The sequence below is a fragment of the Carassius auratus genome, unplaced genomic scaffold (genome assembly GCF_003368295.1).
Source record: "Carassius auratus strain Wakin unplaced genomic scaffold, ASM336829v1 scaf_tig00027954, whole genome shotgun sequence".
Lineage (NCBI taxonomy): Eukaryota > Metazoa > Chordata > Actinopteri > Cypriniformes > Cyprinidae > Carassius > Carassius auratus.
In genome coordinates, this window is record NW_020525644.1 from 204,747 (window position 1) to 231,125 (window position 26,379).

Here is a 26,379-nt window from a genome sequence, read left to right on the forward strand (position 1 = left end):
ATGAGAATGCATTTTTTCAAGATCTTTCTGTTGATGATAATGGTTCGGGGCTTTGTTTTATTGCATTGTGTAACAGCCGTGAAATACTCTATCGTTCTGTTGTCTCTCCTCAGTAATGTCTTATGATAGACATTAATCCAATGCTTTCTCTTTCTCTCTGTCTCTCTTTTAATTCTTTTGCATGCTGATTGGATCCACAGATGATATTGGTGGGGATGGTAAAGTCCAATTTAATATGTCTTGCTTGAGCGGCGCAAGTTATTGAATATTTCACAATATACGATCTTGAGTCATCTTGTGATTTTCAGCAGTTTTTCAGCACTACACATTTAAGTTTCCTATAGGCACTAGTTTTAGTATTAGGTTCCGTCTTTATCTTGTGACTTTAGAATATAAATTAACTTTAAATTGAATTCAAATATGTAAATTTCTGTTTTCTTCTCTCAATCAGTTCAAAACTGATTTGCTCAGAAATGTTCACAAAAGTGTCTACATGGTTTTTTTTGTACTTACAATAAAATGTTGTATTGAAACATTTGTAGGTAGGATAGTACAGTTAATTATTTTATTTTTATGAATGTAATTGAAAAGTCTCAAATTGAAAAACAATTAGGAAAACTTGCCTTTAAAGCAACCTGTATATTAAATATCATCAAAAGACAAAAAAAATATGTTTTTTCCTCCCTCTAGAAGAACTATTTTCTGAAATCTCAGAAGAACTGTGAACCGATGCTTGCGTCAATGTTTTTCTTTTTGATAGCACCGTTTCAGTGCATTCAGTTCCCATGTTTCATCCCTGTGAACGCAAGAAAAACAAAATACCTAGGTGTGTATCTGTGATCTCTCTCAGCAGTTGCTTGCAATGGAATTTGATGTTTTGATCTGGTAAAACTAGTCAGCTTCGCCACGTTGGAGACTTTATCTACTGGAAACACACATCCCTTTCTCTCACAGTAAGGGGAAAGTGTTTGCTCTCAGCGCTCCACTCATGGGACTTCACTGACAATCATTATGAATTGTCAAAATCTGTTGGCTTTTGCCGCATTGCAGCATAGAGAATATTTGACAAAACTTTTTCCTTAATACCAAACTGTAAAATAACCCATGACTTCATGTTTTCCCCCAATGATACTAATGCTTCAGACAGAAAGTTCCCCCTGTCAGCCAGATGTACTCGCTCTGTAAACACACTCAGATATCACAGCTGTGTGGATGTGATTGAAGCCAACTCAAGCTCCTGCAGAATACATAGACACCGAAACACTTTTAAACTAAGTACTGCAGCGTTAATGGTGAAGAGACGACATGTGTGATTGCCAAAGAGTGTGTGAGTCTCCAAGATGAGAAGACGTGGGGACGTTTGGATTTAAAATACTGTTTTCCCTTTTCAGAAACCGATGACTATGCTGAGATCATAGACGAAGAGGACACATACACCATGCCTTCCAGTGAGTACCACAGGTTCATTCTGATCTCAGACCAATATTATGTGCTTCGGCTTAAAATCACCGTAACACTGATTGTACAAGTCAAAATTAGATCATTTTGTATGTGTTGTCCACAAATAATAACTTGCTGAAGTAATCTAAAATTGTAAACCGTGAATATTTCAATATTTCAGTATGTCTTTAGTGACTTTAAATCTGGAAGATAAATGGGTTCTTCTACACGACATCCTTGTATTAATTAGTTCAGCTGTTCAGTATTATAAAAGCATCCTCTAAAGCAAATACATCACTTTACACATTTTCCTAACCTTCTTCCCATTATCTGCCTGACTTGTGAACACGCTGTTTGGCATCACAGACGCAGAAGCTCTTGAGACGTTTATAGCTGCTTGAGTCGGTGTCGCTTTCTGTTTAGCTGTTTATTTAGGTCTGAAACTGAACTCTAGAGTAACGCTGTGTTCAGTTTTGTCTCTTCCTTTCTGTACGCTTGGGTCTCAGTCAAACATGTGTGGGCTTCAGTAGAGGAAGCTGTATTGTAATAATAGAATGAATTGCATTCATTGACCAGCACTGGGCACATGGACGCTGTGCCATGTGTTTAATGGACACATGAGATAGACATAGTGCTGTGGTGAGCTAGCACTGAAATGGATATGATGTTAAAGGTCCATTTTATAAGTGGAACAAGCCATTAGCTTTGTCATGTTGTCATTTTGTGTAAATTATTTAGCAAATTATTGGAAAGAAAGTCTTGTCGCTGTAAAAACCTGAGCATGTGCACTATTGTTGTGAGATGTCTTGGAGAATATTAACCTTATTTGATCAAATTATTTAATATATTTTTTATTCATATTCTTCTATGTTTGTAATCTAAAGTCATATAAATCTAAAATCATTTTACTGGAATAACATTGATAACATTTTTATAGTAAAGCATTTTTAGGGTTAAGTTACAATAATTAATAATTAATAGTAATTTCTTCATTACAATTTTACTTTTTTTGTTTTTTGTAAGATATTGTTGATACATGAAATTATGCTGTTTAATATTGAATAAGTTGCTCACAACTATGAAATAAGCACATAAGTGATAAAATCACTGGGCCTTAATATCAAGATTTGTTTGGATTTTGTAAACATTGCTTTTATTAATACAAATTTCCTATTGTAAAATGAAGTAATTATCAGTTAATGGTGACCTTAATGTTATTCAGTGTTATATTTGCCACTTTGTTTTCTCTCGTTATTGGCACAACAGAATATTATGGACTAGATGAAGGTAAAAATGTTTCTCCTGCTGTTTTCATTCCCTTTTTTCCACATGCTTGAACCTTCATGCGTGACGGTGGGGTCTGTGTGTTGGTTTTGCTTTGCCTGTTTGTGTTTCTTGTGGTTGAATCTTTATATCTTGCTTTATTTACTGATGTTGTAAATGGAAATAATTGTTTTGGAGTTTTATACACATATGCAGAATTTTAACTGACACCTTTAAGTTCCAATGAAGGTGCTCCGAACTGGCTTTGACACTTTTAAATATTGATGATCAAAGGGCTTATTCAAGTGATAATTGATTTGTTCTTCTTAACAGCACAATTCATCCAAAAATGAGACTTCTATCATAATTTACTCAAACTCTCTCGGAGGTTTTTCAAAACCAGTATAAATGTCCTCCTTCATTTTCATGGTGGAAAGTGGTTTGTGATAGTCATATATGAAGTGGTATTTTTAAGAGTTTGTTGAATGAGTCCATTTTGTCTTTCAGCCAGGGACTATGAGATCCAAAGAGACAGAATTGAGCTGGGACGCTGTATCGGAGAGGGCCAGTTTGGAGACGTCCATCAAGGGATTTACATATGTCCGGTATAAATTACTTCTTAAATTACATCTTATTCAATTATTTAAACATCTAACTTATTTATTTAGACTAATGTTCAAATTACGTTTATTACACTAACTAAGGCTGCATTTATTTGATCAGAAATACAGTAAAACAGTAGTGTTGTGAAATATATTTAAAAACAAATTATAATATTAATTTTCAGTATTAATTTATTTTAAAATGCAATTCATTTCTGTGAAGGCAAAGCTGAATTTTCAGCAGCACTTATTCCAGTCTTTTAGTCATTTTCTGTCTATTTAGTGTTTATTCTATATTAAAGTGTGAATTACTCAATGTAATGATGATGATCAGAAATTATTTTGGAACAAAGACTAATGTTTTTTACTGAAACAGTTATTAAAATATTTTGTCTTATCTTTTGTGCTTTCAGGAGAACCCAGCTCTTTCCGTGGCGATAAAGACGTGTAAAAATTGCACCTCGGACAGTGTTCGAGAGAAGTTTCTCCAGGAGGCCTGTGAGTGTTAAATCAGTGATCCCCAGGAGCCTGTAACAGCACTGCATATCTGTGTCATTCTCAATGGCTGCTTCCATCAGCATCCCATCACTGTAATTGAGAAGAATGTTTTGGTTAGTCGTTGCCGAAACTCCAAACATTTTCAGGATGTGGAGTTTGTAAGAGCACAGCTGTTGCCTTTTGTACACTGGACAAGGTGCTGGTATGTGTGTGAGAGTGATAGTGAAGAAAAGGTCAGACACTTATAAACAGGACATGATGTTTTTACTACAGCTTTTACAGATAATTTTAATTAACTGTACAATTCAGTTATTTTGTCTGATTTAGATAGACATGATGCACATCCCACAAGTCTTGAAAGCTGCAGCCTTTTGAAAAATAAACACACACTGGGTAAAGAAGAGAATCACCACCTTTAAAATAATCATTTTGTTGCTTTGTAGCCTGAAATGAAGACGGGCAACTTATAACATCCAGGTGACAAATATCTTTTAATTTCAGACTGCACAGCAACCAAATGGGATTATTTTAAAGGGGGTGATTCTTTTTTTCTATACCAAATGTATCACAAGGTTTCACACTGGTTGATTTTACTGTAAACAAGAAGTTGTGACATTTTTATAAATATTATGAGAATAATATATTTTACTTCCATTATACTTGTATTACAGTTTTAAATAAATGTTTTCTTTTTTTTTAATGTAATTTATTTCTTTGATGACAGCTGATTTTTTTAGCAGCTAGCATTTTCTCCAGTCTTTAGTGTCAGAAATTGTTATAATAATTATTCTAATTTGGCGCTCAAGAAACATTTCTTATTCTTATTATCAGTGTTGAAAACCGTTGTGCTGCTTAATATTTTCGTGGAAACCATGATACACCCCCCCCCCCCAAGATTCTTTCATTAATAGAAAATTCAAGAGAACCTAATTTATTTGAAATAAAAATTATTTGTAACAATCATTTGTCCTTGCTGACACTTTTGATCAATTTAACCGATTGGTGCAGAATAAAAATAAACCCAAACCTCTGAATACTATGTTTTTTTTGTTTAGTTTTTTAACAAACCCTGATGTTGGATTAATTTTGTCTCTGTATGTTCCTGCAGTGACCATGCGACAGTTCGATCACCCACATATTGTAAAGCTGATTGGCGTCATTACAGAAAACCCAGTGTGGATCATCATGGAGCTGTGCACACTGGGGGAGGTGGGTTTTTTCGGATGGCAGGCAATTTGGGTTAAGTGTAACAGTTTGATTGAACACGTCTTAAATCTTCAAAGGAACGGGACTTGATATTAAACTCAAGTTATTCACAACGATGGCAGCCGGGTTAAGGCTGGAGGAATCCATCATGACTGCTTGTCGCTTAATCCGGTCATAAAGGTGTAGTAAAGATGATTGCTAGTGGTGGCTGTTTGTCATTGCACGTCTCCGATGATTTATTTTTATTTTTTATAGCATTTTAATTAAAATTGTGAATATAACTAAATGAAAATAATTTTAAGACTAGTGGGTCCCGGACTCCTGGTTGAGAAAGCACTGACATAAGACCCTGTTTACATCTGTGTTAATATGTAACATAATGTCTCAGGTGATTCGATAAAAGATGAGTAGCATGCTGTTTTTTTTTTTAATCATAGGACAAAAACATAAGAAAATGTAACACATTAAAATCCTATTTAGAAAATGTGAAATAATATCTTAAAGTTAAGATGCTCCAGTTTGTCATACATATATGATAGAGATGCACCAACTGTAATTTCCTTGTCCGATTCTGATTTTTTAAAAATAATTGTTTTGTAAGTGTGACCTGAAGATGATGATTTTTGTCCCTTCTGATTTTCTTTGTAAGAACTATAATTCACAGCATATACAAACAAAAATCTTTTTTTCCCCCCAAAACGAATTAATTATTTACATAATAAAATAAATTATTACACATTATAAATTTGATTAAACCGATGTAACATAATTGCATTTACACCGCAAAATAGCAAATGCATGTATAAATTATACGATTGTTTTAAATAAAATAAATAAATAAAATAGACAAATAAGAAATGTTGGGGAAAATGAAATGGTGCTCATTTGTTTTGTTTTCTGAACGATTATCTATCTCTCACTCAGACAGGCTGCACGAGCCTCATCTGGCATGATATCAATACATTATCAGTCTCTGACTTTTTGTTTACACTGTAAACTGTACGTTTTAATCAAGCTTTAAACTTCTTGTCCGGTCGGGCAAGTTGCCCCTTTCAAAAAAAAAAAATCTACTTGGCCCAGACAAGCGTTAATCAAGCCCTGTGGTTCCCGCACAGTTTACTCTGGCCCTACACGTATAACAAATTGCAAACTTTTTGTCTTCTTCACTCACAGTGAAGAACTTCCACGCCGACGTCATGTTTACATGCAGATTTGAGCGTAGCTGTGACGTCAAAAAACGGACCGGCTCGAAATCGGCAAACTGACCGGCCAGTCACCGGTAAGGGCCGATCGTGCGGAAAATCGACTAATTCCGGTCCCTGGCCGGTCGATCGGTGCATCTCTTTTATATAACGTTGTGTGTAAATTTGACATGATTTACATGTTATTTTAGTTGATGCTTAATTATCTGTTGCAGCATATTCAATAGATGTCAGGCAAATTTTTGAGAATGTATAATGTACGTAAAATTTTTTTTTACTTATGTGCTGTTGACTATGAGCGGAGGAAAACATCATAGCAGTGCTTTTGAAAATCATTACTAGTACTGCTGATGCAGATTGTAGTTTTCTGTGACTTATACAACAGCACCATCTAGTGATAAGTGTTGATTTCAGATTAATTTAGTTTTCTGCGAATTTGCATAAAGCTGTTGAAATAATGTTTCTGGACTCACTGATTATATTTATGAATCTTTTCTCCTCTTTTGCTTTTCAGCTGCGTTCCTTTCTTCAGATTAGGAAGTACAGTCTGGATTTAGCATCACTCATCCTGTTTTCTTACCAGCTCAGCACAGCTCTTGCGTACCTGGAGAGCAAACGCTTTGTACACAGGTAAGTGTCCACATCATCCAAGCCATCATAATTAATAATGAACAGCAGCACCCACTTCCTGTTGAAAGTATCTGCAGACATAATCCCCATCTAGTAGCACTTCAGCATGAATATTTATTATAGAAATTATAGAAATGAGGTGGAAAGAACAACTCGGCATATTCTTAAGTAACGTCTTTTTTTTTCAGGGACATTGCGGCACGGAATGTTCTGGTGTCTTCAGTGGACTGTGTGAAGCTGGGAGACTTTGGTTTGTCTAGATATATGGAGGACAGTTCTTATTATAAAGGTATTAATGTATCTTCTTCAGTACAGATCAGGAAGCCCACATAAAAACAGGTTCACTTCTGAATGTGAATCATTAAAAAATGAACAAGCCTTTACACCTGACTGAATGTACAGTTCTCCACTTCTCATTCACACTAATTCTCTCTCTCTTTCTCTCTCTCTTCACAGCCTCTAAAGGAAAACTGCCTATTAAATGGATGGCACCAGAGTCAATAAACTTCAGACGTTTTACCTCAGCCAGCGATGTGTGGATGTTTGGTAAGAGAGAGAGAGAGAGTGTGTGTGTGTGTTTTCCTAAATTCCTCTGTCAGAATCAGAAAGTCAACATCCTTTGCATGTTCAGACAATGCACATTTTCCATTAGCATTATACTTGCAGTGCATTTGGGTCATCTAAACTTTTTAGAAAATATGTGTGAAGAGAGTTTTTAGTGGAGTAGAATTTTAATATTTCCATCCTGTGTGTGTCGTGAGAGTTTAATTAACAGTGTCTTTAATTAGTGCTAAAGTTGAGTTTCATCAGAGGTGGTTCATGTGTATCTGACCTCAGTTTGTGTTTTAGGGGTGTGTATGTGGGAGATACTGATGTACGGAGTAAAGCCGTTTCAAGGCGTGAAGAATAACGATGTGATCGGCCGAATTGAGAATGGCGAGCGTCTGGCAATGCCGCCCAACTGCCCACCAACCCTCTACAGCCTGATGACCAAGTGCTGGGCGTATGACCCCAGCAAACGACCACGATTCACCGAGCTCAAAGGCCAACTAAGGTCAGTCCGCATGACTTTGTCGAGCTTCAAATTCTGGTCCGCTCACTATGCACACATTAGAATTTAAAGGCGATTTTTTTTTTGCATATGTAAAACTTGCTATTTTTCAAGCATATCTTTTTCCAATTTCACGTAGGTTGCTAGTAGTCATCTCCACACTTCCATTCACCATCCTGGTTTAGAGTGTCAAGACGACAGTAATAGCATTAGAGGGCACTGTAATGCTCTAGTATAAATGACTGTCTGACTACCGTGATTGTGTCTTGTACAGCAGATGGAGATTCAGCCCAACACAGCCAAACTTGACTAAGTTCAGTGCAAACAACTGAGCAGTTTTTACCTGTAGAGCATTTTACAGGTTTTTTACAGCAATACTCTGGTTTCCTTCCAAGTCCAGGTATAATTTACTAATCTGGTTTAGGGCTTTATAGTTCCAGTACTTAGCTTTGTGTATATTATAAAGATTCTGTACATTTTGCGGGGAAGTCGTGGCGTAGTGGTTAGAGAGTTTGACTCATAACCCTAAGGTTGTGGGTTCGAGTCTTGGGCCAACAAGTGTTGTGTCACTTATTTAACACTCATTCATTTTTCACTCACTTACCATGGTTGTTATGGTTTCGTGTAAATTTTCCAAATCCATATGTGCACTTCATATTTGCAATTTAGTTGCTCTTGTTACATTTGGTTAATGTTTATGTTGTACTTTATATTCACAAATAGTTTTATTATTTCATTTGGTACTCTCGTAGTTTGATAATTTATAAAAACAAAACAAAAAAATCTCCCCATGCTTTGTACTGTATTGTACAGTATACACTACCTTTAAAACATTTCGCATTGGGGGGCGGGGTATGCATAATTTCGTTTCTTTATTAAATTGATCAAGAGTGACAGTAAAGACGTTTAGAATTTTACAAAAGATTTGTATTTCCAATGAATGTAGTTCTTTTTTTTTCTTTTTTTATTAAATTGTGCTACTGTGTAATCATTATTAAATATCAGTAAATCTTGGTGATCCCAAACTTTGAATGGTAGTGTGTATGTTGAGTGTAAATACTCCAAAAGGCATTTTAGAGGAAGTTTAATCCCATTAAGCCTTGATTCACCCTCTGCATGTCTATGGCACTTACTGTCTGGACCTTATTTCATAATATCCACCATGAGAAAAATCATACTCTCCTTCTTTTATCATTGAGGTTTTATCTGTAAACCTTTCAGGCGTGCACACATACAGCCAAACAAGCACAAACACACACACACTCCCTGCATCCTTCATGATACAATAGTGTGGAGTTCCCAAATGTCTGTTCATGTCCACACATGCAGTCAGTCAGTCAGTTCCCGTAAATGCTAATGGAGATGGAAAAAAGGGGGAAAAAAAACGAGCTGTTCTTTGACAGCCTAAATCCCTAATAATCTGAGGAATCTTGTTGAATCTTGTCATACACGGATGTCCCAGATATCCAGATTGAGGAAGATATGTCGCATCTGGAGTTTAAACATTTTTATTTTTTAGGTTTCTTGGATGGAGTGAAATGTTTTGAAAAGCATGTTGGAAAATACAGATCCCTTTCTCTACCCTCATTAAATTTGCGGTAGATTTAAATAGTAGAACGTCTGTTTCTAGTATCAAAGCAGAGATTCAGTCAATATCCTGTTGTTATTACAAAAGAGAAGTAGCTTCTGTATGCTTGAGGTCTGTGATTAGTCGATTTATGGTCTTCATGATGTCATCTCAGGGTCAGTGTTGATGGGAATTGTTTTAAAAGCGCGTCACACTGAGAAATGGGCATTATGAAATGTGATGAAATCACGTGGGTTTGACACACAGGATGCTTAATCTCTATTAAATCCATTGGCTGTTCCCCAGATGTCTTTGTCAGCAGTTGCAGAATGAAAGCATAGTCCACTCCAAACAGCTTGAGGAATGAATCATTATGTTTGTCTTTGCACTAAATAGTTTTAGTCTGAACACTGAGACTTAATAAACATTTTGTGTGTCTGAACGTCCATGTATGTTGAGATGTTTGATATGATATTTGATTCCAGCTTGCATCACACACCTGGCTGGAAGTTTCAAGTATGCCTGGTAAGACCTTGATTAGCTAGTTCAGGTGTAAGTGACTAGAATATATAGACACTGTAACACATGTACTGAATTAGGTGTGATTGTTGTGTCACAATAACACAGTAAAAGCAGTCACGTTCTTTTAACAGAGTTGCTCTCAGCTGAGTATAGTAGCCCAGTAAAGTTCAGCTTAAACTTGAGAAATTAGAGTTAGAGGATGCAGATAGTCTGTCAATCACAGACAGACGGAGGATGCTAGACTGATGTGGTTTGTGTGAGTCACCTGTGCGTCGATAGTCATTTCTTAGATTCTGTATGTGTTATGTACGTCCGTCTGCCCACCTCTCTCTCTCACACACACACACACACAAATATTGTTAATCATTTAGTCCTACCTAGAGCTGTTAAGTCCAACCTTTTTATAACAAGTTTTTTTTTTACATTTTGTTTAATTTAGAAAGCTTTCAATTCTAATGTCATCGTTTGGTTTCTTACAGCTTTGATTAGGAAGAAATCATCCTCACCAAGAGTTGTTTTGATAGATTTCAGTTTGGTTATTATTATTATTTTAAATCAAGAATGATTTATTATATAAAGCCTGTCTAGCCCAAGCCTCATGACTTTTCACTACTTTTGTTATTTTGTAATTTTGTTAATATTATTCTAAATATTTAAGAATAATTTTCTTTATAAATAGATATTAAGCATAACTTTGACATTTGACTTTTCATTTTATTTATTTAAAATTTGAAGCTTATTAATTGATTTATTATTAATTTTCTTAACCATTTTTGTTAAGAAACTTTTTCTTTTTTATATAATATTTGTGAGGACAGATTTCAGTCTTGTTGGTAATGCTCAAGAGCTTTTATGCCTGAAATAATCATAGCACCTTTTGGTCTGTTTAGTTACATTCAGCAACAGTATTTTGTCTTTTTTTGAGAGCCTGAGACCCCTGCAAAAGTCATGGCTGTGTATGATGGTCTGGGTGTGGTGAAGCTCAACAGGTCTGGATTGATCACAACAGGTGTCCCCTCTGTTTATCCTGCATCTCTCTCTCTCTCTCCATCCACACACTCTCAGAGATAACAGAGTTTCCAAAAATAGTCCCTCTCTCATTCAGCTTAGATTCTCTCACCCCAAGACTTACATGCTCCAGCCTTTCTTCGCACCTCTAGCGTTTTTGTAACCGCATCTGAGCACAAGGCTTTACTGAGGGGATCTATAAACTTTACATATCGATACTGTAAGGACTGTCTGGTGAGTTAAAAGGGCTTTTATTGAAGCTATTGCTGTTGGTGTGCTGGAGCTTTATTGTGTCTATGTTGGGGGCTATCATGAGCAGACCCCACCCCGAAACAACTCTCAAAGGTTTGGCGTCGGTAGGAGTAAAATGTTTTTGAAAGAAGTTTGAGAAACAGTCAAAATAATAATATTGTGAAATATAGAAATAACTTAAATAACTGTTTTCTATTTAAATAAAATTTTTAATGTTTTATTTTTAATTTTTATTCCTTTAATTTAAATTTAGTTCCATTCATGTCAAAGCTGAATTTTCAGCAGTCATTATTACAGTCTTCAGTGTTCAATGGTGCTTCAGAAATCATTCTAATATGTTGATTTGATGCTCAAGAAACAACACTTATTATTATTATTATTATTATTATTATTATTATTATGATTATTATCACAGTTGAAAAGAGTTGTGGAGCTTGATATTTTGTGTGAACAGGGATATATTTATTTATTTATTTATTTATTTGTTTTACAATGTAACATTGTAACTGTTTTTACTTTCACATTTGATCAGTTTAATGCATCCTTGCTGAATAAATGTATTAATATCTTAAAAAAAAAAAAATTAGAAAAAAAGTTATGCACGAGGAGTTTGTAAATCTCAAGTGTCTCTTTTTACTCACACAGCAGTCTAGCATGACATAATATGATGGATTAAATATGTTTATATAATGAGATGCCTGTCTACCTCTTATTACGTCGACTACTTACAGCCTCTCAGGAAGTATTTGATTGTGCAATAGTTTGAAGAGTGTTTCAGGTATGAATCAGGGTTGGTTTATTTTCTGTGGAAGTCGACCGTGTGTGGGTTGGGATCTTACACTGACTCGTCTGTGATGATAGAGTGACTCCGCCTGTTAACCAGTTGCATAAAACTGGAGTTGTCTTTTCATGAACTCACACCCATTGACAAGTATTAAAGCAAAGATTGAGGCAAAATTTGTCATTCGTATCGAAGAGATTTATTACCTACCAGCCCTCCAAGAGCGATCGCAAACTCTAGGATCCATATTTAGATCTCCTAAGGGGTTGTAATTTTAGAAGAAGGATGCTGTTGTTAAATAGAGGTTTCCATCGGTGTTTGTGCAGTACCATCCTCGCGGAGGAGAAGGCTCAGCTGGAAGAGCGTAGCCGTATGGAGATGAGGAGGCAGGTCCCCGTATCCTGGGATTTAGGAGGCTCGGATGAAGCACCACCCAAAGTAAGTAACTGTGCCGGGCCATTTATTTTGTTAAACCATCTGACTACTGATCTCCATGTATTGTCAATGTGTAGCTGACTAATAATGCAGAAAAGTACATCAGTTTCCATCATTGGATTGTTCGTGTGTATTTTTATTTTCGAATTTGAATTTGATTCTGAATCACAGAGGTTCAGTGTGATCTCAGGCTTTTGGACCCCCACTGTGCGTAACATTTGCTTCCCATATGCAAAAGTGTTTCTTCCCATGTGGTTCTCTGTCTTCAGTACTCTCTTCATCTGTCTGAGCAAGCTGTGTGATCAGTGAACGTATTTGGATGTGTCATAATCTTTCCATATTTTAGTCAAACAAAAGACAGGTTCAAGCGCCATTTATCACTTGAAGAATACAAAGAAATCAATCACATACTGACTGACCGATCTATAAACTGATCAGTAATTCAGTCAAATTAAACCGCTTTTAGATGAAAATCAATGCATCCGTGAAATCAAGACTTGGAGTCCGTGTGTGCCAGCTTTGAGATCGGTATTTTCGCTCCTCAAAGTTGACAAAAATTAATTTTAGAAATATTCCGATTTCTGTGCTTTGAAAATATGCTGTTTTTCTGGGAAAAAATCTTTCTTACGTCCTCTTTTAATAGGAAATACATTCATTTTTGTATTATTATTTATTAAACTACTTATAATAAATCATATTAAATAACTGATCAACTATTCAGAAGGGATAAGTTCAAATTGATCTAAAGTGACAGTAAAGGCATTTGTAGTGTTGAAAAAATGTATCGCAGTTTCTGCAAAAATATTAAGCACAACACAGCACAACTTTTTCAACACTGACCGTAAAAATAAATGTTTCTTGAACATCAAATCAGCATATTAGAATGATTTCTGAAGGATCATGTGACACTGAATACTGGAGTAATGGCTGCTGAAAGTAAATTACATTTTTAAATGCAGCCCTGGGGAGCATCAAACACTTTTTAAATATGTGCACATTAAAAACATTCTAAAATCTTACCAACTCCAAACATTTGAATTGTAGCTTTTCTTTTTTGATTGATATTGATAATCTGTCTGTCCCTCTCCTGTGTTGCTCATGTTGTGGTGATTGATAGGACAGGTTGATCTCTTCATTCGCTCTGTGTGTGGCTTAAAGCACCTCATACTCTTACTTTCAAACCCCCTCTGCTCTCTGTCAGACCCGCCAGTCATCCTGTCCAGGTGCTGATGTCTGTTTTTATGTTGACTGCTCACACCTGGCATTCTGCATTCATCCATGTCATGCCTTACTACATTTCGTGTTAGCTGTTTGTGTCATGTTTACCCAGGTTGTTTAGCTGTCATTTTGTATGCGTGTATGTTTAGCCACAGCAACCCTTTGGTTCCCACATCTCCCTTTGCATCAGACCCCGCTTCTGCTTCAGTCGTTACTGCTGCACTGCTCCCTGCTGTTCCCTCAGGGGCCCAGGACACCGTCTGATACATAATTTCATTATTAAGTATTTGACAAAGATACATGACTGTGTACTTAATCACTTAAGTGAGGGAAAGAAATATTATACAATTACATTAGACTCCAGAAAAAGAAGACGATGCAGAAATCCACCCATGTCTGATATTGATTATATATGTATATAGAGAGAGAAATTATGTTTTGTTTAATACAAAATATGCATGCAAGTATTTAAGAAGCTTGAGAGCAGAAAGAAACTAACTTTACATCATTTGCTGTGCTTTATTGGAGTGGGCAAGCTCTGATTGGTGGAGATCTTTTAGCAGAATCATGCCTATTGTAATTTTTCACCAGGTTTCCTTTTTAAATTGTTGCTTAAGTTTAAATAACAAGGACTGACAGCTTAAAAGCATATTCCATCAGTTAATAACCTTTGAGCTTACAGTAGGTCTGTATTCAGAGGTTTCTAGGTTATTGTTAAAATAATCAGTTGCCCTCTGAAGAAAGTTTGATGTGATTTTTATTTCCTGAACCAGACTGTTATTGACAAGTTATTGCTTTTAGTCTGACAAAAATTGAACTGTAAAACAGTAAAGGTATTTTATTGACTCAACCACTGTGACTCTCAATTACCGTGGTGCCTTTTAGGCTTCAGTGTACAGTAGTTCTTATTTTAGACCATTTCAGTCACGACTGAAGAGGATTTTAGAAAAAAAAAAAAGTTAAAAATCTTCCTGTGTAGGAAAACTGCATGTTGCCTCTTCAGTGCATGTAAACTAAACTGTGTGCCAGACCTGATATAACATGTTTTTAATTCAAATTAAGCTTTTAGTTTTGTGAATCTCAAAATGTATTATTGCTTTATTTTCAGAAGCACAAACAGTTGTAAAAAGATTCCCAAACCCATCCGCATCTCTAAACATCATTAACAAAAGGAAATTAGTTCTTAAAGTAGATTTCCACTAGAGAAAATTATTCCCATCACTCACATGCCAGTCTTCATGTTGGTTTTTCTCCCCATTTTAACCCTTTTCTTCCCACTTAGTGTATGTTACTGTATGTTATCATCTACTTTTCTTCTTCTGTTCCTTTGTTTCCTCCTTTGCTCTTCTGGAGCTGTGGTCAGTCGACTGTCTCTATGAACGGGTTTATAAGGTAGATCAGTCCATCTGCTGTTTTTTTTTCCTTCTTTTTTTTCCACCCACAGCTGAGCAAGGAGTATCCCATCCAATCGGATGAAGACTGTTTCCTGTCAATCAGCATTCATTTTACAATCCCATCCCTCGAATATATAATACCGGCCCATGTACTGTAGAACTATAATAACATTTCTGAAATAACGTGCATTGTGTTAACATTTAATTAACTGCTTGCATTTTCTGTTTGCCTTGTTTCATTTTTTCCCTTCGACAGCCTGAAATCTTCATCCACACAAAATGCCAAGAATATTGTGTGCATATATTGGTGGACTGAATTTAACAGCATCAACTGACATGAACCTGGTTGGTTAAGATATACTAGTATATTGACATAGTTGTGTGTGATTACAGCCCAGTCGACCTGGTTATCCAAGTCCCCGCTCCAGTGAAGGGTTCTACCCTAGTCCTCAGCACATGGGACAGCACAACCATTATCAGGTACAGTACTTCTATTCTATAGTCGAAGTCAGATGGGTAAATTGACTAAGACTCAGTTCCCATTACTTGAGTGTGAAGGAGGCACCAGACAACTAGCAAGTGAATTGAATAAAACACTAGCGAATTAACCCCTGGATGTACATAAAGAATGTAAGTTTGCTTTATATGTGCTTTTGGCATGATATAGATGGCAGGGAACTCTGGCCCACATGGCTTGCTTCCAGTGCCCGGTGGGATATACCCTTCCCAGGCCGCAGGGACTGTGCTTGATCCCCACGACAGCTGGAACCATCGCAGGGCAGCTCAGGATCACATGTGGAATCCCAGCATGGAGGTTAGACATCTGCAGGATTTCTGAATGCTGAACTAAGCTCTGTTTCAACACCGATTGAGCTGCCAACATAAACAGCACTTTAGGCATCCCAGAGATGCTCCCAATGTGAAGGCTGTTTTAAACATTAATAAATGTCGGAGGCCTTTTAAGGTAGCTCATTTTAGCCAAAAGCTGCAGCAAGTGTGTTCTCAAATCATGCTGATGCCTTCATGCTCGTCTCATGGCCTGCATGACCTGAAATGAGTTGCTGCAATAAAGAACATGTCAAACCGAGCACTTTGAGATTGTATTTTGAATTCCATTTATTTATTTTACATTTAGTTATAAATACGTATGTAATTTGGTTGGTTTTCTGCATAAATTGGTCTTGATCAGATTCACAAGTTTAGACAAATACGTATAATCTTTTTGTCTTTATCGAACACTTTTCATGAAACATTCACCGTGCTGTCAAAAGATTGTGAACTTTACCTTATTGTCATCACCTGGATGGTCATCAGTGTTTTGTTTTTTTTTCCGTTATTTTGTTCGAGTTGTTTTGAGTTGTTCACGAGGCACTTGCTTATCCTGAGCAGTTTAATTTACCACTGTTCTTCAGAAAAAAGACCAAACTTGGGCAATTGTTAATAGTGAAGCAATGCTTGAAGCACCACTCACACAGAAGTCAAAGCAAGCAGCTGTTGTTCAACAAGGCAAATTCTTGTGACTTGAGAAAACTGTGTGGGGAAATTCAGAATCTTATGCAGAGCTCACAATCATAAATTTTCCCTTTGTAAAGATAGTAAATGTCCTGGATCTTAACAGAAGGTTGTTAAGGCAGCTACAGTATCAAGACTGGAGTGCCTGTTTGGTTTTGGTTGTTCATGATTTGTGTTTGTTTCAGGATGGTGTGGCTGTGTGTGCTGGTCTGTCTCAGCTGATGGAGGAACAGTTATTGCTTCAGCAGCAGCAGATGGAGGAGGATCAGCGTTGGTTGGAGCAGGAGGAGAGACTACTGGTACTGATCCCATTCACCTTCACCTCTTCCATCCCTTCCTCACATTCATCTGCTCGTCTTTGTTCCCTAACCCTCTTATCCCCTCCTTAGCTGTATTCTCTGGTCGTTAGTTTTTTACTTCTTCCTAAAAATATTTTCGTCATATTTCAAACATATTGATGTATATTTATAGTCGCAGCAATGATATGATATTCCAAACAGTCATTTTCATATTTGTTTGAGAAGAAGTGTTTGCGGTTTCCTGCTCCATTTATTTGTAAACGATTGTGAGTGTTCTTCACAATTTGCTCTTTGTTTTTTTTTATTGCTGATCATTTGCATTGTTGAAGAATTACAGACACAATATGAATTAGATGGCACCGCACTCAGTGTTGTCTTATTATTGCAGTGTGTGCATGTGAACGTTATTATGCATATAAGTTTGTCTGAGAATATTTGTGTGTGTTTGTGGTGTGCCAAGTTTTGGCTCACAGTCTCCGTCATTTGTATCTTCACTGTGTCATTATGTTCAGTTTGTCTCGCAGAAAAACTCAAACGCAGCTTCCTGTACCAACTAAAAAGGGCATGCAGAGCTCTACCACAGCAAACAACATTCATTCTTCTGCTTAAACTATTACTTTTCCTCACAAACAACGTCTGTTGAAATGAAATGTCTATAGGAATCCAAAAATGATTTGCTCATCCCGATGTCTTTCTGAATCTGTTTTTGTCAGTGGAGCACAAAAGGGAGTATTTTGAAAAGTCATGTTGCTCTTTTCCATAAAGCAACTGTTCATAGTTACAAGCTACAAAAATGACAACAAATGTCATAAAAGTAGTGTCCATAACTCGTGAGCTTTATTCCAAGTCTTCTCAAGTCAAACAATGTATTGATCAATAATTCCCCCTCTTTTGATTGAATCATTAAGTCCATACGTTTAATGATTAAGAACAAATTAATTCTGATTAGTGAATCAGTTTTTGAAAAGAACTGGCTCAAAAGAACGATTTGTTCATGATTCTGACTGATTCAGAATTCACTGAATATTAAAGTAATAGTGCATGAATTCTATGGGCAACTTATTTTTTTTCATCATTTATTTTTTGGTTTCCAGTATGAGCAAATAATTTCATTCGAGATCATCTATTCTTTTAAAAACCTTTTCTGTCATTTTTGACCAATTAAAGACAGGCCACATAAGATCTAAGTAATCAAAAGTCCTCTAAAAAGTGCATGATTTAATAACTATTTCAAGGATGTTAGTGGTGCAACATTTCAGTAAACGCTGAATTTAACTTAAGCTATACTTTTCCTGGTCAAAAATGACCTCAAACAGTCAAGGTTTGACCTTTTTCAAAAAGTTCTGGAAGGATAAAAAAGCATTTGCATGTCCATTAAATGTTTTGTGGGGGTTTTTTTGACGTTGTGAGTGGATGAATGAGGTTTTGATCCTGGCCATTTGATACAGGTGCAGTTGTCAGGAATTCCTCCGTAATGAAGGGTTTTGTTGGCACTGAGGCGTGAGACGGGTAAACTCAGCCTGACCTACACCTGCTGAAAGCTAAATTACTGATCAGAAGAAGTTTTCATCTCTTCACAGATGTTATACGCAAATGTGCATGAGGGATAATGGGAGGGAAAGAGAGAAAACACTGAGCTAGGGAATGAGAGAGAGAGAGGAGGAGAGCAGAAAAGGGCTTGGCTTGGCTGAGTTGAGTTGAGGCTCGTCGGCTGTGAGTGAGTCAGTGTGTGCGTTTAATATGTCTCACATTCAGGAGACGAGTCACTTCACACACACACTCTGACTTATCTCTCACACACACACACGGGCTTGCTTAATGGAGGTCCACTCCGTGCTCTTCTCCATGCTTAAGAAACGCCAGAGAGAAACGCTCACAGGAAGAAACGGGAAGATGCAGGTCTTCAAATCCTGCTTCGGAAAACTGGTACAGTGAACTTCGAAGGATGTGAAGGGGAGGGTGCAATTTTAGTTAAGCTAAATGTGTAGATTTTACACTGTTTTTAGTTCATCTTTAAGGGGTCTTGAACCATCATGGACTATGACATTGGTGTAAATGATTGGTTTATGTTCAGTTGAGTTATGGATGGGTTGTTTGTTGTCATTTTACGGAGTAGGTACAGACATGAGTTAGTGTGTGAAGTTTTGTGAGCAGTAAGTGTAATGGGATTTAAACAATGAAATGACTGACCATGTGGGAAAGTGTTGATCACTTATTCTACTTTTTTGTGGCATTTAAACATCAAATGTGTTCACGCTGGCTGCTACTGTGCCTGTGCAGCATTCACATTTTGATTGAGGAAATACAAATTGCTTCTAGCTGGAATCATGTATCACTTCACTTCAGGATGGAGTGCGAATTAGCACAACAGATACAACAGACATCAATTTGTCGAATAAGGAGTTGGTTTTGACCTTCTCTCTCTCTCTCTCTGTGTGTGTGTTTGTGGGACAGAAGCCTGATGGGAGAAGTTCCCGAGGCAGCATTGACCGTGATGATGGAAGCCTACAGGGACAAGTGAGTTTCTCTTCATTTGCTTACTTTTTGTTGAAATCGATTCCCGTTTAAAAATTTGAGGTCAGTAAGAGTTCTTTTTTTCTTTTTAGAAGAAGAAATTAATAATTTTATGCAGCAATGATTGATCAAAAGTAACAGTCAACATTTATATTGTTACAAAAAATAAAAATGCTGTTCTTTCAAACATTCTATTTAGTAAAGAATCCTGAAGTATATTTATCATGATTTCCACAAAAATATTAAACCGTTGTGTTTAACACTGACAGAAGAAAGAAATGTTTCTTGAGCACCAAATCAGCATATTAGAAGTATTACTGAAGAATCTTGTGACACTGAAGACTGAAATAATGGCTGCTGAAAATTCAGCGTTGCCATCACATGAATAAATTGAGTGAGCATTAGAGACTTAAAAAAAATTCTAGCTCCCAACTTTTGAATGGTTGTGTAAATCTTAATAAACATAAGTTATTTATTTATTTAAGGTTAAAGGGATAATTCACCCAAAAATGAAGATTCTGTCTCTGTTTACTCGCTAGCATCATATTGTTCCAGACCCATTTGTTTTTTTCCCATGCTTGAATTAAAAGAAAAAAAAATCTAAGAATGTTTACACAGCTCTTTTTATACAACAACAGTTCATAGTGACTGTCTGTAAAGCAAGTGTGTGCGTGTGCATGTGTGTGCGTGTGCATGTGTGTGTGAGAGAGAGTGAGTGTTAATCATCTGATCAAGTCATGTTAAATATAGTAGTTTTCCCCGCTCGTGGACATCTGCAGTAAATTATACTGTATATGGGCGTCACCTCACACTCGCTGTGGGGGAATTCTGTGCATGCACAGGAATTTGATTTAAATTGTTTTTGATGGAAGACTAAAAGAATATATAACTGTGATTTACAACTGGGAGATTGTGTTCACTCTTGTGTAGTTATGGAGGTCTAAAAGCACACTGAAAATATGGAATTCTGGGAAAAATAAATTCAAAATTCTGTTTCAAAGCTTTAAAACGAAGGATAACTAAATTGTAAATTTAAAAGTGTGATGTTCCTGTTGTTAGTCACTGATTAAAAAAGTAAAAATTGTGACATTGGTCATGTGACTCTTTGTAAGGTCAGATGTTCTTGCCTCCATTAAAGCACAAGAATGCTCTTTAGATCATTCTCAAATCACGATCATCAGGTCTGACAGACTTGTGGAGTTCATGTTAAAAAATTGAAGAAGGGACAAACCAAATTCTAAAACATTCTGAAAATCATGTTGATTTATGAAAATTATAAAAATGGCAGTATGATAAATTGTCCTTTTTTGCATTTTTGTCATACATTTTTATTGTTGGTCTCAGATTTTTGGACTCAGCGTCTCTTTAGTGAACTGAGTTCATATACATTTGCTGTAGTGTGCTTTTATAAGCCTTAATGTAATGAAATGTGTGTCATAGCTGGATTTCTGTTAAAAAATCAGTGGGATAAGTATGAGACCAAGGACAAGGGCCCTTTTGTGAAGAAACAAGCAGCAGTGAACACTCAAGAAACCCAATCTGCTCCGCCTTCCCAATTCTAAAGTTAACACAGAACCACTACAGATGTTTGCTAGTTTTTAAATGCACTTCATGCTTGTCATGATCTGGAACCCCACAGCTGCTCTGTAGAGCTGGTTTGTCTGCTGCAGTGGTTTTGAATATCTACCCTGTCTCATTGGGGCTGTCCTCTTTGATTCACTGTGGTCTTGGGAGATGTGTGTGTGTGTGTGTGTGTTGTGTGTGTGTGTGTGTGTGTGTGTGTGTGTGTGTGTGTGTGTGTGTGTGTGTGTGTGTGTGTGTTGGCATGCCAGGCATCCAGGCTGCTCCCCACCCAGACCACAACAACACACATGGCACAGTCAGTCTTGACTCCTGCATATTTTTAACTGTTTAACTGTGTTTTTTGTTTGCAGACTGGAAACCAGCACATCTACCAACCTGTAGGGAAAGTAGGTGAGTGGGGTTAGTACAATTTTTTTTTCCCAATATTTTTGAAAGAAGTCTCTTATGTTCACTGAGGCTGCATTTACACTGTATGTGATCAGAAATACAGTAGAAACAGCAATATATTTTGAAATAGTGCGACAATTTAAAATCGCTGTTATAAAATATAATCTATTCATGTTATGGCAAAACTGAATTTTTTCTTGCAATGTGTAACTTGCTTAAAAGTGCAGATTGACTTGCAGACTGACTCTTTTTGTCATCCTCAGAACATGCAGCACCTCCTAAAAAGCCTCCTCGGCCCGGCGGTCCCAGCCACCCAGCAGGAGTCTCTGGCCTCAATCCTACAGACAGCTACAATGAAGGCGTGAAGGTACCACAAACTACCACACGGCAAACTCCTATGAGAAACCTAACTCTTATACAGTTTTGGATGAGTATTGTGCATGTGTAACTTTTCAGTAATCACTGCCGCTGTTTTTAAAACCACATAAAGTTTGAAATAGCACCAAACACACACACACACACACCGTGAGGCTGGTAAGATTAGCATCTGTACTTACGGGTCGCCTTCAGGAGCAGCTAGCATGCCAACAGATGCTGTTTGCCAAGCCTCATTAAAATCATCCTCATTCCTGAAACCCCTTTCACATACACAAGCACACAATTGCTCTGCAGGGACTCTCATAAAAAGATCCCTGCACACCAAGAACCTGGCAGTTTCCATTCCAGCGGGTTTTCCTGATGCTGTGGGTCAGCGTGCAGGGGTCCTCGCAAGCAACAGCAGAAATGCAATGCAGAATGGAAAATATAATTAGGAACAATGCACATATAATTGCGGTCTGCTTTGCAATTTTATGGTTTTTAGGAGTTTTACCTGTGGCCATGTTTGGTCAGTAGAAAACATTTATGGTCCCATAATAACGCTCGACGAGTGTGGTTTTCTTTCTTGTGCTGATTTTGTCTCGTATTTTCTGTTAAAACAACAACTTGGGTTGGGGAATTTTTAAACCGCTAAAATATATCACAGCCAGGATTCAAAAATATATTGACTTGCACACACAATGATGACATAACTTCTAGCTGTTTTCTTTTTCTATCTCTACAGCATGTATATGTAAAGTTTTTTTTTAATCTCTCTCTCTCTCTCTCTTTCTCTCTCTCTCTCTCTCTCTCTCTCTCTGCACACTATTCTCTTGTTCTGTGACTCTGCCCTTCCTCTGTTGCACTGTTCTTGCACTGCTAGCCCTGGAGGGTAAGACCACCTGTAGACTCAGTGTTATGTTCCTGTCTGTGTTTGTGCCCCCTTTTTAACCATGTCATTACGCAACCATATCATTGAGAATCATAACTTCGTTATCCACTAAACTGAATTACATGAGCTGTGTAGATCTAGAGCCACTGTGCACGTCCTTTGCTTATTAAATCAGCAGTGATTTTAGCTAATGCTAGCGCTTGTAGTGCAATCAAGTGGAGACTTTGGATCATTCTGGTGGGTATATTGTATACAGTATATTGAGTTCTATATAGTGTTAAAATTTACACTAAAATATTTCCTTGATCTCTTTTTATATTTAACATGGGGAACTACTACTTTTTCTCATCATATCAAGTTTTTTATTAAAATCAGCTCAGTACTGTAGGTGGTGAATGGTCTCCAGTAGTTGCCTGTGCTGCCATCTAGTGTTAAACATGAAATCGGTTCCATAACACACACCTCTTCATTTCATCATCACTTATGTCCTGTAACATACAACCTTCATACTAAATCCCTTGTTTATAGATAGCAACATTATATGCTTATACTTGGAATTCAATAATCTTCAGTAATGCAGCATTTTAAAGATTGTTACTTTGTATCTGTTTTTAGATTCAGCCACAGGAGATCAACCCACCCCCAACAGCTAACTTGGATCGCTCCAACGATAAGGTCTATGAAAATGTGACCGGGCTGGTGAAGGCTGTGATTGAGATGTCCAGTAAGATCCAGCCAGCTCCCCCTGAAGAATACGTGCCCATGGTGAAGGTATGTGTGTGTTTGTGTGTGTGTGTGTGTGTGTGTGTGTGTGTGTGTGTGTGTGTGTGTGTGTGTGTATAAAGCTAATAATAATAAGTGCATAACAAAATTACTAAAACTAAAATAAAAATTTAAAACTGCAAAAAAGTTCATTCAAAATATGAATACATTCTATTATAGTATATAAATAACACTAATATAACACTACCTATAACTAAATATCACAGCATCAGACAAGTTTGATTTGAGAGCCACAGTGGAGGTGGAGATATTCAGTGAATCTCAAATTTCAACATTTTCAACATGAAACTGTGTGTTTCAGGAAGTGGGATTAGCACTGAGAACACTGCTGGCCACTGTGGATGAGACCATACCTTTACTACCAGCTCACACGCGCAGAGAGGTAAACGCATTTACAAATGAACACCAAATACTCTTGTCCTCAACGTTCTTCCTGCCAGCTCGGCTAACTGTTACTATTGTACTTCATCTGTAGATCGAAATGGCTCAAAAGCTGCTAAATTCAGACCTGGCAGAGTTGATCAATAAGATGAAGTTAGCCCAGCAATACGTCATGACCAGCCTGCAGCAGGACTATAAGAAACAGATGCTAACAGCTGCACACGCACTTGCCGTAGATGCCAAGAACCTTCTAGATGTGATTGACCAGGCCAGGCTGAAGATGTTGGGCCAGACACGGCCGCATTAAGCCCCACTAGAGGATATGATGACGTGACGTGATGCCCTGGACCAATACACCAGCACAGACTTGAACACTAATGGAGTCTCATGGGCCCCCTTCACTACTCACTGACCCTCACGTTTAACCTGCATGGTAGACCACGGGTGCTGTGAGGAAGGCTCTGGATTTGTTACACAGATGAGCTGGACCAGACCAGACTCATCACGACTGGTCTCTTCGAGACTAGACCCTGAGAGGACGATTCTGAGCTCTGCTATGAGCTTTAAACATATCTGGAGGAAAACAGACACTCTTACACTGTATCTAGTATGTCTGTGTTTCATCGGCAAGCCCAAGCTCCACAGCCAGACCACACAAATCTAGACCACACAAATCTAGATCGGGTTCTGGCTCTAGAACCGTAGAAGTTGAGACTCCGTTTTGCACAGTAGAACTTGAGTAGAGTCTGGATTAGCAAAATCTGGGTTTGAAGAGTCTGGTTTTGCTTTTCGGACTCTCACGCTTCTCCCCAGGACTAAGAGGGACAGCGTTGTATATTTGGGCCTTGTGCCACCTAGAGGTTAAATAAAGCTATGACTGAATAAAAAATGAGTGTTGGAGTCTGTTTCCTGGTTTGAAAAGATGATGAAAAGAAGAGATTATGATTAAACATAGAAGTGTGTTACAGATTTGTTAGGTGTAGAAAATGTCAGCTTATATGGGTTAAATATTCTTACGGATTTTGTGAAAGGATGAGTGCAGTTTTTCCTGTGTGGATGTTGATTTCCTATTGTGTGCCTGTGTATGTGTGTGTGCGTGCGTGCGTGAGTGCGTGTGTGTGTGTGTGTATATCTACAACAGTCTATATATCTACAGTAGTCTTCCTTTTTAAAAAAGACTTGAAAGAAAGTTGTGCACATAAGCTATTTTTCAAAAAGACTTGAAAGTTGTGCACATAAGCTATTTCATAAGGTCCCAATTTCAGTTAATATATATATATATATATATATATATATATATATATATATATATATATATATATATATATATACTAGGGGTGTAACGGTTCACAAAATTCACGGTTCGGTTCGATACGATACACTGATGTCACGGTTCGGTTCGGTACGTTTTAGATACAGCAAAATGCAAAAACATCTCAACTTTTCAGAATGCCGCAAGCGCACCGCGGGTCATGTGACAAGAACTAACCAATCAGCTTCATCCTTTCCCATAACAACGTTGAAAACTCAGCCAAGATGAAGGAACAGCTGATCATAGTTGTATATGGATTGCAATTTTGAAATAAATTTAGTAGCAGAGCTACTGCAAGCGATTTTTAGAGCTGCAAATCCATTTATCCTTTGCTGAAATTTCCGCGTCTCATGGAGAGAGCACGTCACAAAGTTGCTTAGCAAAGACAGACGCCTCATGAGCGCTTCTGCCCGAGCGCTTTGGAAAGGAGGAGAAAGACGTGCTTAGCGTTTTCCACGCGTTTTTAGGAGCGATATGTGAACGGACCCTAAGGCGCTCGCTCACTCAGCACGCGCTGAAGGCTCATTGCAAAATGTCTAATGCATTTAACAGACCAGAAATATAAGATCCTAAAATAACCAACAGGTCTGGTGTTTGGGTGCACTTTGGATTCCCTGTAAGCTATAATACTGGTGTCTAATGCTGCAGGCATAGTTTGTTGCGTGCATGTTTCTCCTTTTTTTCGTCTTTTCCCAGATACTGACACAATAAGGTGATGTCGGCGTAAATGAGTTGACATGTTTCAAGTATTCACGCTGGTGTTTTTGTTTTTTTAAAGCAATGAAGCAACCGCGCGAAGCCCTCACTATATAGGATTTTAGAAAGAATGCAGAGCACTAGTGTAGTGTGCAAACTTACCACAGTGTGGATTTCAGAAAGTGTGCAAAGACTTCACGTGCACACTTACCATAACATGGATTTACAAATAATGTTCTAAGGAGGGGCTCTCATGTCACTCTGATCGAGCAGCTCATAGATGGAATCATGCATCTCAAACAATATGTTTGAGAGTCATCTTCTTTTTCTAGTCTGTTAAACGCATTGGCTATTTTGCAACGAGCCTTCAGCGCGTACTGAGTGAGCGAGCGCCTGCTGAGTAGCCTAACATAAACATAAGTTGGTGTTTTTTTCTTCTTCGGGAGTGTCAGGGGCGTTGCCTGTTACGTCGTTTGGGTTATTGGGCTACCTTGTTGAACGCATATCATTATATTTCTCTTTTTTTTTTCCAAATATAATTAATTAGTCCAACGAACCGTTCGGTATGCATAATGCGTACCGCGTACCGAACC

At 37.4% G+C, this 26,379-nt stretch overlaps 1 protein-coding gene across 16 annotated transcripts in view; it reads left to right on the forward strand.

Moving 5' to 3' along the window:
• The window catches only part of LOC113079404 (focal adhesion kinase 1-like), a 50,794-nt gene extending 26,134 nt beyond the window's left edge, over positions 1 to 24,660 (forward strand). For 4 of the 16 annotated variants that reach the window (XM_026251671.1, XM_026251668.1, XM_026251657.1 and 1 more), the window contains exons 14-34: positions 201 to 218; positions 1,392 to 1,448; positions 2,707 to 2,727; positions 3,211 to 3,308; positions 3,719 to 3,803; positions 4,912 to 5,012; positions 6,726 to 6,841; positions 7,030 to 7,130; positions 7,298 to 7,387; positions 7,691 to 7,895; positions 12,349 to 12,460; positions 15,463 to 15,549; positions 15,737 to 15,883; positions 16,767 to 16,880; positions 19,335 to 19,397; positions 21,329 to 21,377; positions 21,629 to 21,732; positions 22,606 to 22,614; positions 23,230 to 23,385; positions 23,699 to 23,779; positions 23,873 to 24,660. In XM_026251671.1, the coding sequence (XP_026107456.1) occupies positions 201 to 218; positions 1,392 to 1,448; positions 2,707 to 2,727; positions 3,211 to 3,308; positions 3,719 to 3,803; positions 4,912 to 5,012; positions 6,726 to 6,841; positions 7,030 to 7,130; positions 7,298 to 7,387; positions 7,691 to 7,895; positions 12,349 to 12,460; positions 15,463 to 15,549; positions 15,737 to 15,883; positions 16,767 to 16,880; positions 19,335 to 19,397; positions 21,329 to 21,377; positions 21,629 to 21,732; positions 22,606 to 22,614; positions 23,230 to 23,385; positions 23,699 to 23,779; positions 23,873 to 24,085 (2,027 nt within the window). In that variant the 3' untranslated portion in view covers positions 24,086 to 24,660. The remainder of the gene's footprint in view (positions 1 to 200; positions 219 to 1,391; positions 1,449 to 2,706; positions 2,728 to 3,210; positions 3,309 to 3,718; positions 3,804 to 4,911; positions 5,013 to 6,725; positions 6,842 to 7,029; positions 7,131 to 7,297; positions 7,388 to 7,690; positions 7,896 to 12,348; positions 12,461 to 15,462; positions 15,550 to 15,736; positions 15,884 to 16,766; positions 16,881 to 19,334; positions 19,398 to 21,328; positions 21,378 to 21,628; positions 21,733 to 22,605; positions 22,615 to 23,229; positions 23,386 to 23,698; positions 23,780 to 23,872) is intronic. The other 12 variants (XM_026251673.1, XM_026251659.1, XM_026251662.1 and 9 more) reach the window with 11 other exon arrangements.
• Positions 24,661 to 26,379: the final 1,719 nt, after the last annotated feature.